The sequence below is a fragment of the Notothenia coriiceps genome, unplaced genomic scaffold (genome assembly GCF_000735185.1).
Source record: "Notothenia coriiceps isolate Sejong01 unplaced genomic scaffold, NC01 NC01_scaffold00022144, whole genome shotgun sequence".
NCBI classification, from domain to species: domain Eukaryota; kingdom Metazoa; phylum Chordata; class Actinopteri; order Perciformes; family Nototheniidae; genus Notothenia; species Notothenia coriiceps.
The window spans coordinates 24,362-37,752 of record NW_011354845.1 but is presented as its reverse complement, the minus strand read 5'-3'; the positions used below and the strand labels follow the sequence as shown (position 1 = coordinate 37,752).

The following is a 13,391-nucleotide window of genomic DNA, read 5'->3' as shown; positions in this document are numbered from 1 at the left end:
AACAACCGTTAGGCCTTAGCCGTCTCTCCATTCAGGCAAAAAGCATTCTCAAAAGTTTTTCGCCTGCAGACTTGTCTGCAGACTTGTCAAAGCATTAATTCATGGTTTTTACTAACCGGTATTTGAAACGTTTATTACAATTAAATCACGGTAAAATATGTTCATTTTGTTGTAGTTGCCAGCGATTCTCTCACTAGTTTAGCATACTCAGCCCGGTTGTTGGCCCGGAAAAAACCTCGATTTTGGAGAGCCAGAACAACTGTGAAAAAGTACCCACTAGCCGGAACTACGCCTAGTGGAAACGCAACCAAAAACGGGCCGGGCACGGCACGCTTAAACCGCGCTGTCGTGGAAATGCGCCAGCATATGCTCTAAAGCAAAAGAGGAAATAAGCCAGCAAGGAGGATATGCTAATCAAACTCAGGAGATGCATGGGAAAAGAAGCTGCTGGCTCTGTTGGAATGAGAAGTGTTCACTGACCTCCTGCAGTTTCCCTCGGCGGGTGATATTCAAATGACTCAGGTGCGGCTAGGCTCGGTACGTTTCCCCTTCTCTGTGACGCCTCCAGGGAACTTGGCACAATTGTCTGCAGGGAGAGTCAAAGATTATACGTTGAATGGCTGGTTAATTGGTCGTTTGTATTATTTTGGTTAGCAGCCTCACCTGTAAAATGATTGGCTGACTATGCTTTGTGCTGACTCCTGACGGGGCGAGGTTGGAGACGTTTTGGCCAGATGGTTCAGTTTGTTGTTCTTGTTTGGCTTCTGAAAACACATATTTTATCACTGATGTTATCATAAAAAAAAAACAGAAAAAGCAGACACTGGAGAAACCACAAGGGGTCAGTGTAGCAACATGCTGTTCAGACCTGCAGGAGGCGCTTGTTGAGCTGCAGCATTTGACTTCTCCTCTGCAGCAGCCTGACTTCCTGTCTTCTCAAAGCTTTCTTCTGGCTTCTGCAGCTCCTGTTAAGGGGCACAGAGGATTTCAAAGATGAATTATATATCCATCCCGAGTTCAAGTAGAGAGTATCACAAACTAGCCTGAGATCAAGAGGCTTATCAGCAGATACCAGGGCTAGTGTTGGAAGACTGTGTTTAAATAAGTCAAATGTTTCAAATGATTTCTGTAAGAAGCAAAAGGGAATGAGTGCAGTACGATTTCTGACAGCCAGGAGAGTAGCAGGTTCATTATAGGGTCTTTATAGCCCACTGATCATAATGGGTTCATAATTATTTTCAGATTTGTGTAATCATCTATAAAAAAAATCCTGACCGATGGGAGTGATGTGGGCCGGCTTGGTTGCGTCAAATTTTCAATGACTTTCTGTTCTTGTGCATCCTTAGAAGCCGGTTCTGTGCCACTTTGTTCCTCCCTGGCTTTCGTGGCCACTGGGCTTCCTCCTCTGGTCGAGGTGTGTGTCTGTGAGGCTGCTGACGAGGGAACGTCTACAGTGCTGCTGCTCATGATGGAAGGAGACGCCTGGAACTGAGGAGGGGATTCCCGTCCTTGCCTCTCAGGAGTGGTGAAAACGTCACCACTTCCTACGTCGCCGTTAACCCGGAGCAAAGCATCAGCCTAAATAACAGAGAACAGGTTTTAATATTTTTATAACTGCACTGCAGAGTTCACTGATATGCTCAAATCATAAAAGGTGATCTAAGAAATGTCCAGACAGTACCTTGACCTGGACTTGAACTCTATTCACAAAAATATATTTAATAATACATTTCAAATAGGTGTTATTTCACATACACCAGTCCTGTGAAACATTTTGTATTTGCTCACTTATTCTAATAAATGTCCAGTCCAAGATGTGGGAATGAGTCGTTAAATATTCTGGTCAAATGGATATTGTTGCAATTTAGTTTCATTTGAAGATATTTTGGAACACTTTGTAATACAAAATAAGTTCATATGATCACATTTTGATCTGTATAAGATATAAAAAGGTCTAAATGTAGGTATTTTCCGGTCCTTACTTGCAATAAAACGTAGGAACATTTAGTTTCTAGATATGAAACATCTGTAGGAAACATTGACCGCTACAACCAGGCTGCTCTAGCTCACACTACGTTCAAAGGTAAACTAGATGAATTGATGGCAAACAAAGAAATTAAAATAAACCCAGTGCCCTCATTTGTGTTCATTATCAGGCTTTCATCTCTGTCCGTTATTAGCTATTCATCCAGCTCACAACACCGTGCTGCCTCAGAGACAAAGAGGCAGTAATGTATGTGCGGGGAGCTCCTAGTGAGCGGTAACTTAAGACACAGTGGTGCAGTTGGGTGAATGCAGGCTCTCAGTCCCCCCCCCCCCTCCGCTTCCACCTTCTCATCCCTCTCCGAGCAGCCTGTGTGGGCCCTCTTTGTCCGCTGGGAGCCCACTTCACATTGAGAGGGCCCTACTTGTCAACTTCTTAAGTCAATAGGAAACAGAGGGCTCCATTGAAGCTGGGCTCCGCTCAGACTCCTGACAGGACATTCCAGAAAAGCGCTGTGCTCCATGTAGTCTGGTAATAATCTGCCCCTCCCTCCCCGCCACGCCAAAACACAAGATCTCATTTTCAATATTCCCATTAGGAAATATTTGCAGAAGAAAAGGAAATGGATCCTGTCGAGAGCACTTTGAGCTAAATTGAAACATTACATGCTTCTTCTCTGAGGGGAAGTCTTGTGTTTTCCTAGAAACCAGCCGGCTCATCACCATGGCCGTCCGGTGGCATTCAGTGTGTCTGCCAAGAGGGGGGGGATTTGCCCTCCAGCCTGTGAGGAGTGTGAAGTTACTCCATGTAAAGTGGTCAGGACCTCAAACATACCCACTGGAGCACTGCTGTGGTTAGGGATGTCACAAGAACCAATACCTTGGTACAAAGTAGGGCTGTGCGATTATGGCAAAAATCATAATCACGATTATTTTGGTCAATATTTGATATCACGATTATTAAAAACGATTATCCCTTTACTTTGAAAACATCCATTTATTGAAAAAAAATAAAATTTGAACAGTATGTTTTTAACAGTTGATTACCTTGAAATTTAAGTATAATTCAACCGAAAGACCAATAAAAAAATTTAAAAAATAAATTACATTTTATTTTTATTTTTTAAATAAAAATTATAATCGTTGTATTTCGATTACGTTGTTTTCGTAATCGTTGCAAGCCAAAATCGAGATTAAAATACGATTAATTGCACAGCCCTAGTACAAAGTCGATTCCAAAATTCTGAAATGTTATAGTTCTTACTTTTGACCCGGTAGTACAGTCAGGGCTTGAGACTAAGGTTGTCCTGGTTATTATAGTAAATATATTTGTGATCAAATAAACTCTATCTGTGTCCGGATGTTCCTTTTGATGAATGCTTTAAGAAACTTCAATAAATATAGCTGGTTAAAAGAGATGTTTTTCAGAACAATTTAAAATGGATATTGGATAGGGAATTATGACATCATAAACTTCTCAACAAAAAACTGTATGTACAGAATAATACATTAGTATATGTTAAGGTACATGGCTTTTATTGTTTTCTTAATTTTGTACTGTGGTTTGGAGCATTTTGGAATCTCATTGGTATCATTTACTACATTTCTGCTATCATGGTATCACTCGTTTTTGTTTTAACCCTTATGTTGTGTTCGGGTCTCCCGTGACCCGTCTCAAGTTAAAATGATATAATAACTACGCTCTAGTTTTTTGTATCGGAACAAGGCTTCATGATATCCTCCACAGCAGCTATATAAACACTACAAAACTGATTTTGACAATTTTAGCCAAGTCTGAAGGTCTCTAAAATGTGTATAATTCGGTGTTCGCGTCTGGGGAGACCCAGCAGAATTGTTTTGGGTGACTCGGGGTCAAATTTGGCCCAATCAAGATTCACCTTTGACTTTAGACACCCCTCCGCGACCCCCTTCATCCACTGTAACAATCATTTTTTGCAACCTGGTCCGCGAACACCATGAACGGTAACAGCTTTCGAACACAACACAAGGGTTAAACTAATCATAATTAAATCATTGCATGTTTGTATGAAGAGACATATTAATGAATAAGAACAATATTTAAGTAAATAAGTACTTTACACGGCAGGAGTAGTGGGTCGACCACCAAACACTTGAAAAAGCAACAACCCACATTTTGAGGATGCTTGAAAGCATATTTACATCTATTGAGGTAATCATGATTTATTCTGAGTCGGTCTCACCTTGCTGGGCCATGGTTCCCCCGCTGAGGGTCGGGGCTGGAAGTAAGGCTTGGGCGTCAGCAAAGGCACCGGTTTGGGCGACAGGGTTCTGTTGGACGGCGGCTCAGACGAGCGGGAGCGGATCTGAGGCCGCTGGTGAGAGGGCTCCTTGGGAAACTCCTCCACCCGCGCCTCCAGTGTAGACGTGAACTTAGGAGCCGGGGCCGACTGCTGTCGAAGATACCTCAGGGGCCCGTGGGGGTCAACGTCAAAGGGGTCAGGGGTCATCGGGGAGAGGGAGATAGGGAAGGATGAGATGGGTAAAGAGGGATCAGCAGATATACTGCGGTCCAGGATATTTGGCAACTGTAGGCGCTCCATGACCGATTCACTGATGGAGAAGCGCTGGGCGTAATGTTGGAGGATGGCCGACGCCTCCTCTGGAGTTCTGGCTCTCCTGTACGCTTCCCGCAGCTCAAGCTCACGACGCTCCCTGTTGGATAGGAAGGGAGTTTAAGTAGTATCATATGCACAATGTGCGCGCTGATGTATTCGTAAAAGTAATACGTCCCCATTCTCGGAAATGAAAGTGAATATAGTTTGTGGATTTTAATGCAGAAAAGCTTTTGCTCTGTTTCCAGTTGACATTTCAACTAATTCAACTCAAACTATATTTACACCATCATACCATCTATTTCATTTGTTCTCCTTAATTGAACCCCAGGAGGAGACACTGTCACCTTTGTGCCCACTTATAGTAATTAAAAAAAGTAGATTAAATGATCTTTGAGAAAGACCCAGTTTTCCATTACACTACTTTGTTATGTACATACAGCTTTGTTGTTTGAGCTGAACACAGATGAATTGTCCTTTTCATGTGTATGCCACGTACTTGTCCTGCACTATCTCTCTGTATGTCTTGATGCTTTTCCTTCTATGGGAGGTACAGATTTCTCCTGACATCAACTGCTCCATCATCTTCCGTTCCTCCTCCTTCTTGATCAGGTCCTGGGAGATACTCCTCCTCCGATTTTTCCACCGAGCCAGGTCCTGACACACAAACAGATCAGAAGTGTTTCAGTTCCAAGTGAAGCAAGGCAAGAGGGCTCAGCAGAGACCTGAAGCACTGCTGTGGACCTAGAAAACTGATTAAAGTTGCTTAACTGGGGCACAGCAAAACAAGTTCATGCTTTTGGCCTGCAGGCAGTAAAACCAACTATCTGTCTTGTCTGTCTGTCTGTCTATCTGTCTGTCTATCTGTCTGTCTATCTGTCTGTCTGTCTATCTAACTATCTATCTATTTGTCTATCTATCCATCCATCTATCTATCTATCTATCTATCTATCCATCCATCCATCTATCTATCTGTCTATCTGTGTATCTAACTATCTATCTGTCTGTCTGTCTATCTTTCTGTCTATCTATCTATCCAACTATATATATCCATCCATTCATATATCTATCTGTCTGTCTATCTGTCTGTCTGTCTGTCTGTCTAACTATCTATCTATCTTTCTATCTATCTGTCTATCCATCTATCTATCTGATAAACTACTGACACAAAGGGTGCAATAAAATCAAACTGTGCATTTAAGACAATTGTAGTCCTAATGCAGAAAGAAAAATCTGAGCCACTCACATCCTGCCAGTGGTCGTCTTCTTCCTTCATCTCGTTGTACTGGTTGAGCATCAGTTCATGACGCACCTGACTGTGGGGCTGCAACATGGCCTCCTCCTCATCTCGCATGTCAATCATACTCACACTCCTGAGGAGAGGAGGGGGAGACAGACAGAGAACAGGGATTTTAAAAATCATGCGTTGACCAGAGTGCAATCGTTTTTTTTGTATTTACTGTAGATAGTCTGCTAGTAGCTCTCTAAATGTCCTTAAGTGCATTGTGCTATAGAGAGGCGAAGTCCCTCCCTTTCCGGTGGACCTCCATGGGACCCTTTTTTCAGAAAAAGTATACATTGAAGTCAATGGAGAGAGAAAGATTATCTTTCGATCCCGTTTGAATTGTGCCATGAATTACACATATGATGTTTGTCAATTTGAAAGATAATTTGGCAAGTCAAAAAAATAAAAATGTGTTGTAAAACTGTGAAGTAACACTTTCTTTTGTGTGAAACCGCTCAATGAACTACATCTCCCATCTCGCACCGCACACCAAGACGGCCGTCACGTTGGCACATTTCACTTCTTTCTTTCAGAATGAGGCGATAAGTATTAAAAGAGGTGAAAATCACTCCAAGTCTGGGCATGTTGAGAGCTGTACATAAACACAAGGGGAGTTAGTCGGCTCCGTAAGAGCCAGCATGCGGGAACGGGATTCTGGGATTTGTAGTCTTTCTAGTCGTGTATTATCCATAGTCTTATATTTCAACAGTTTTACGACAAACTGTGACTTTTTTGACATGGAAATTATTTTTTAAGATTGACAAACATCATATGTGTAATTTGTGGCACAATTCGAACGGGATGGAAAGATACGTTTTCTCTCTCCATTGACTTCAATACATAATTTTTCCGAAATAAGGTCCCATGGGTCGGAAGTAGACGGGCGGGACTTCTATGTTGCCTTCACCTTTTCTAAGACTAAGCAATGGCAAACAATTGGTTATGTTGTAGCAGTATTGAATCATGATCCACCATACATATGTGTAACCATTTTCATCATTATACATAAAAGAACCAATGGCTCTGTACAGATAACAAAACAAGATGTGTCTTTTTAAGAAGCATTTAAAGAAAAACTGTCCTCATGCTCACCCTAAAGGCATAATTAATATTTTAGAAATAATACAACATTCACAATTCTAGTAATTTTCCTTTAGTTTGTTCCTTTGAATATTCCCACGTCGTTTCATTTCACGCTCAAACATTTGTTCCACAGGACATTCAATACATTAGATTAGATCATTTAGTGAGATCTTAAAGAACATATCAGCTGCAGGTAGTTTGTAAGTAGCATTCTGATGTGAGTGTATGAGATGCAACAACCATACAGTCTTCATACATTCAAAGAAGCGTCACAGACAGTTCACACTGATTTTATAGATTTGTGCAGTCAGTAATGTTAGAGCATTCATTTCTAGGTTACAGAGAAGACAGTAAAGTGCAGCCTTTTTTGATTGTGATGGACCAACTTGTGAGCAGAAGGGTTTTCAATCAAATAGACGACTGACATGTTACTTGTTTTTTTAAAGTTTTGCTCAATGGGACGTCAATCAAAAACTTTTAAACAAACAATTGTGTTGTCACCATGCTATGAACCACTTCTGCTACATGAAAAGCTGCACTTTTTACATTAGCAAATGAGATCACATGATAATTCATCCTGTAAGGGAGAGGGTGTCAGGAGGGCGGTTGAAATGATTGCGTTACATGCAGCTGGCAGAAGCACTAATGATGTCGGAGCAGCACAGTTTAGTAAGTCCTCTCTACACACACCACAGCAGGCACTTTGAATACATCCGCGAGGAAATGGTTGTTGCCAGCAGGAAAGACATGTGACTACATTTAGTAAAAACTACATTTCTTGATGTTTCAGATCAAGTTTATGGTAAATGGACATTGTTTGACACGGTAATGGTCTTTTAACTTATTATTTGACTTATACAATTAGGACAAATCTGCTTAATTTGAGGACTTTTGTCTTCCGTGTAAAGACAATTAGAAAAAAAGTTATCCCGAGTCAAATCAGATCATCTCCTAACAAATGTTATGATACATAAGCCCTGGCTGACTGCACTTACTGCCATTTTCACCTCCATGTATACATTACAGTCTTTGCCTAGAGATATTTCAGTCTAGGTATTTCCCTCTTCAGTGGGGTTGTATAGATACATTGATCACATACTTTAGCCTCTTATTGGCTGAGCTGCTAAGATAAACGAAAGCACTTGTTAATGACATTCAGTAGAGAATTGAAGTATCACATGAGGGCCATTTTAAGAGGATTTCCTGCCCTGGCAAGACACACTTCTGTGTAGGGCTGTGGAATTAATCGAATTTTAATCTTGATTACGATGTTGGCTTGCAACGATTACGAAAACAACATAATCAAAATGAAAGATTATTATTTTTAATTTTTTTAATTAATTTTTTAATTATTATTATTTTTTTTTTATTGTGTTTTCAGTTGAATTATACTTAAAGTTCAGGGTAATCAACTGATAAAAACATACTATTCATATTTGTTTTTTCAATAAATGAATGTTTTCAAAGTAAATGGATAATCGTTTTTAATAATCGTGATATCAATTATTGACTAAAATAATCGTGATTAGGATTTTTGCCGTAATCGAGCAGTCCTACTTCTGTGGCAATGCACTACAATCTCGTAATTTCTGCAATTAAAAGATGGTTGAATATAAAAATATAAAGAATGTGCACAAATGTCACCTTTAATGATACTAAAACCACCCCACCAGAAAAACATTCACTGGCTTTGAGAAACTTCTTAACATTTCTCTAACGTTTGGTAGATTTTTTCCACTTGCGTAAAGGAAATTGTAACACTCGATAGGCGACAGAATGATTATTGAGCGGGCTTTGCTTTGCAGTGCGTAGCAGGGCTGGGCCAGACAGCCGAGTGTCTGAGTGCTAAATGGACAACTTACTGTGGGTCATCTGACACACTGTGTGTGCGGCTGAATCTACAGAAGGCAGAGAACACAATCACAAATGAATACAAGTACACTCAAAAGAGACAATCAGCATTCACTCATGTGGATATCAGACACAGTGATGGGATATTTAATCGCTATTGAGTTACATTCCTGTGATCACACTGACAATGAGTTAGTTATGACAGATTTCATACAGAATTGTTCAGAAATGTTTCAAACAAGTGCCCCTTCTGGTTTTGTAACCAAGCACTGAGGTGTGTCAGGTTTAACTCTGATCCTTAAACCAGGCACAAGGGGGCAGTCTTAACCATAACACAGCCAGAGCAGCAGACACGTTTACTGCATCACTGCATACCAAAACACTGCTAGCATAAGACAGATGCATATGGCAATGATCTCTGATGCAGCTGACACTTAGCTCTTAAAAACAAAAAGCACATGCAACCTCTATCAGACAGCGCACATCCTCTGTCTGTGACTACCACCGCTATGTTGGGCTGCGACCGCTAAAGGTCTTCACACATGCTTTCTTTATGTAGCTGCCTCTGTGATGTTGGAGGGGTGTGAGAGTAAGCGTGGCCTGTGGTTTCTCGCCACAAGAGAACAAGGAGAATAAAATAATAGAAGCTTCGCTAAATCAGGGCCAGATACTTTTTTTATTTCTAAGATGGCTATCTGCCATTTGGTTTGTTGCAGTAAAATGATCACTCGCCATATGTTTTGGAGGAAGATGAAAGCCTGTGATAAAGTGGGGTTTGCTTTAAAGATGGTATTTGAGGGATATTTATGGAATTGATTGAAATACATTTAAGCATTCAGGAACGGCCAAATCATTTTTGGATCAAATTGAGTCCATTTCTAACTCCTTTTTGGGACTCCAGAAAGATTCATGAAAAATAACATTCTTAAATGTTTCTCTTTCTCCAAATTCCTTAATAAGCAATGCAATTAGAATAAAATCCAAATTGCTCACAGTTTCATGCATTCTCTGTACAATAACAGTTGCTTTTGAGAAAATAATACAAGTTTGTATTCATTTGAAAGAAAGTCATGCAATCTTTCGGTAGTCATCCAGATAGGAGCAGTGCAGTCGAGGTTGCATGCTGAGATTGAGTATTCAAAACAGTCATTTGAATACTAGATCCTTTGATTCTAAAGTAGCATATTGTAGTTTAAGTTCAACTCAGTGGAAATGATTGAAATGTAGTGTAGTTGCTGGACGGGGCTCACGTTGCAGGAAGACCGCTCTCTGGCAAAGTGCTTCCTTCTTTTGGGTCGCCACTTTCGCTCAGCGCCCGTCCCTTCCGCCGGCTTGTATCGGTTGTTGCCACGGCAGCGGGCACAGGAAGGAAGTGCGGGGGATTCGTGGTGTTGGGAGAGGTCAGCGTTTGGCCGACCTGTTTCTCTGCATCTGCGGCCAACGGGACACCAGCGGCTCCCTTCCTCACAGCCGCTTCCTCCGGCTCGCTCACAGGTGGATGTTTCCCCGAGGCGACGGGGCTCGCTGCGGCAGATTTAGCCGCCGGAGTCGTCGAATGGTGGAAGAATTCCTCAGAGCACGAGCGAGCTGGAGTACTGCAGAAAGCAAAGCAAACTAAAATGCACTGCTGCCTGGTTATCATCCTATATCATCACCAGACAGCATTCCTCTGGAGGAGCTTAAATGGAGGGGTTTTCTAAAAGACATAAATCTGAGACAATAGCATAGCAAGCTCACAAATCCCTTCTCAGCGGACAAACAAATTGGAGTCAAAAAGTCAAAGTATAATTCTCTCAACACTGTTTTTCTGTCATCCCGTGATGAACAGCCACTTTCTGAGAGGCTTATTATTGGACTATAAATTCCCAGCATGCATGGCAGGGGGAGAAAGGCTATGAAAAGGCCAAGCTTCAGCCCCAGCCTGCTCGGGGTCAGGGAAGGAAGAAAGCCTCATTTCCTTACATCCTGAGGTAGGGTAGCGATGTTCCCTGTCGGTGTGTGTGTGTGTGTGTGTGTGTGTGTGTGTGTGTGTGTGTAGTGTGTGTGTGTGTGTGTGTGTGTGTGTGTGTGTGTGTGTGTGTGTGTGTGTGTGTGTGTGTGTGTGTGTGTGTGTGTACACCATAAAGTACCTGTTAGTGTTAACCTGCTGAGTTTATATTTGAAGGTGTGTGAAGTCTTACTCATGTGTTCTTAATCCCGTCAACACAACCTTTGATAGACGTCTAAAAAAACAAATATGTTGATGTTATATAACAAGTTAAAACAAATGATCAACTCCTGGCAACACTGAAACACATAAATTCCAGCATCAGTTTTCTTCGAGCTACACAATACGAGCTGTTACCAACTAAAGAAGCCAATATCAAAGCCTTTTGAAACATCCAGAAACCCCCCTTTTTCCTTGGATTGCAGATAAACACATGTCAGATTTCCTTTGAGCATTCATTTCACTCCCCTGATTCGCTGACAACCAAATCAATGCCGTATCATCCCTGGCAGGAAAAGCTGGAACAACTGGGGAAGTGAGGCTAACAACTGTCCAACAGGACGGTGAATGAAACGTCTGCTGGACCATGAAATAACAGCGGAAAGGGCAGGATTAAAAAAAAAAAAAAAACACAACAGACCTAAACTACGATTTTTCAAGACAGCAACATTGTAGTCATGCATCATAGTTGACTTCAGCACATGGAAATATAGCAGAATTGTATATTCACAGCTCATAATAGCCTCAATTGCTGAATAAAGACCCTTTGTTTCGGATATTAAACTCTTGCTGACTCACTGTTATGTTGCTCTGGATAAGCACTGGATGATGGTCTGGAAATTTGTAGAGCCAAAGATGATAAGTGCTGGATGAAAACACAAGCTGTGAAATTGAAACTATTTTGTACCAAAGAAACAATCGTGATAAAAACTGTTCTTCGTGAGGCATGCAGATTACCCCAATTAACTGAGGACATTGTTTTTGGACAGAAGAGGTGCTGATGAGATCTCTTTAGTGTTTTCAGTTGAACAAATTCCATTCACCTTCAGGGTGTGTGATGATGCAGGTGTGTGTCTCACAACTTGCACACAAAGCTGAAATCACCTGTGTGGCTACATGTCCCTATAGTACAGGTGAGCTGACCCTTCACTAAAACAAAAGCACAGCTGCAATAAGAGAGTAGCCTGCTGACTGTATTCATTTAAATCATTCTTCACATATTCAGCATTGCAGTCTTATTGAAAAAACGATGCAGAAGCACCAGAGAAATCGTTTAAATATTCTTATACCACGCATACCTCTTCTTGGTCTGAACCTGGCTCCTACATTACCCACAATGCAACATGACTGGTGATAGTTCATGTTGTTGTGTTACGCTCGTAGTCACTGATGTAATTTTGATCATCTACTGTAGCGTGAAGGAGAAACGAGGGGTGAGCTTCAGAGGTCTATTTCAACTCACTCTTTATGACTCGACATGTTTTTTTTCAAATATACAAATTTAAAGTGCACCTATCATGCTATTTTTAGTCAATAGCATGCAGTAGGTCTCAGATATATACAAATATATAAAAAACATGTCTATGAAGTGTTTTGCTCAAAATACCAAACAGATCACCCATTCTAGCCATGCCTCATATCCCTCTATTTCACTTCCTGTTTCAAAAGTGCTGATTTGGGGTATAAAGCTTTAAAAAAATAAAAAGGAGGGGGCTGAGCTCATGCGGGACCCGGCAGCTACTGTCTAAACTAAATACTGCCGTGAGGAAAAGCCATATCATGGATTATCAAGGATTATCTCTGAAACAGTATGGAGCTCAAAAGCTTTCTCTCTTGCCGGTTATACCACAAGGTGAGTTTCCTTTTTATTTCCTGCNATGTCTATGAAGTGTTTTGCTCAAAATACCAAACAGATCACCCATTCTAGCCATGCCTCATATCCCTCTATTTCACTTCCTGTTTAAAAAGTGCTGATTCGGGGTATAAAGCTTTAAAAAAAAGAAATTTGATTGTTTCTGATAGCAAAGTTTCTGATAGGGCCGTGGGTCCACATTTCCCATATTACGTCATATCGGACGCAAATCTGGATCAGCTCCGTTGTAGCCCCGTTTTTAGAGATTTGGGTACGGAGGAAAAGAGAGAGGGTTTTATTTTCTGACGCTGCGTGAGTTCCCCGACACACCGGGGACACATCTTTATGTATAAAAGACATCAAAAACTGCATTTTGCATAGGTCCTCTTTAAAGTCTCATTATTACAGTTTTATAATCCAACGTCCTCTGATGTTACTCATAACGTTTGTTCTCAGCCCTGGAATCATCATCATAACCATAAACTTGTGATGGCTAGTTGATTAATTGCTCTGAACTTACGACTACCGTAATTTTCGGACTATAAGCTTATATAACGGTGCGGCTAATCTATGGATTTTTACAGCTAACGGCCAACACCTTTAACTCTATGGGCTCTATGGCCGGTCCGCGGACCCCCACCTTTAAGCGGCGGGTTCCAGCAGGAAAAGCTGGAGGCCGGAAAAGAGTGAGACAGGTAGCGCGCAAAAGTAAAAGTGGAACCGAGAGTGGTATGCCGCTGCTGCGGCTTATATTCA

The 13,391-nt window shown here is 41.3% G+C and overlaps 1 protein-coding gene across 1 annotated transcript in view; it reads right to left on the bottom strand.

Annotated features, from left to right (window-relative positions):
- LOC104953752 (LIM and calponin homology domains-containing protein 1-like) overlaps positions 1–13,391 on the bottom strand; it is a gene marked incomplete at its 5' end in the record, with an annotated part of 41,752 nt that overhangs the window by 15,522 nt on the left and 12,839 nt on the right. The window contains 9 exons of the mRNA XM_010780745.1: positions 481–586; positions 664–764; positions 869–965; positions 1,276–1,578; positions 4,206–4,677; positions 5,077–5,234; positions 5,824–5,950; positions 8,808–8,843; positions 10,047–10,439. Coding sequence (XP_010779047.1) covers positions 481–586; positions 664–764; positions 869–965; positions 1,276–1,578; positions 4,206–4,677; positions 5,077–5,234; positions 5,824–5,950; positions 8,808–8,843; positions 10,047–10,439 — 1,793 coding nt within the window. The remainder of the gene's footprint in view (positions 1–480; positions 587–663; positions 765–868; positions 966–1,275; positions 1,579–4,205; positions 4,678–5,076; positions 5,235–5,823; positions 5,951–8,807; positions 8,844–10,046; positions 10,440–13,391) is intronic.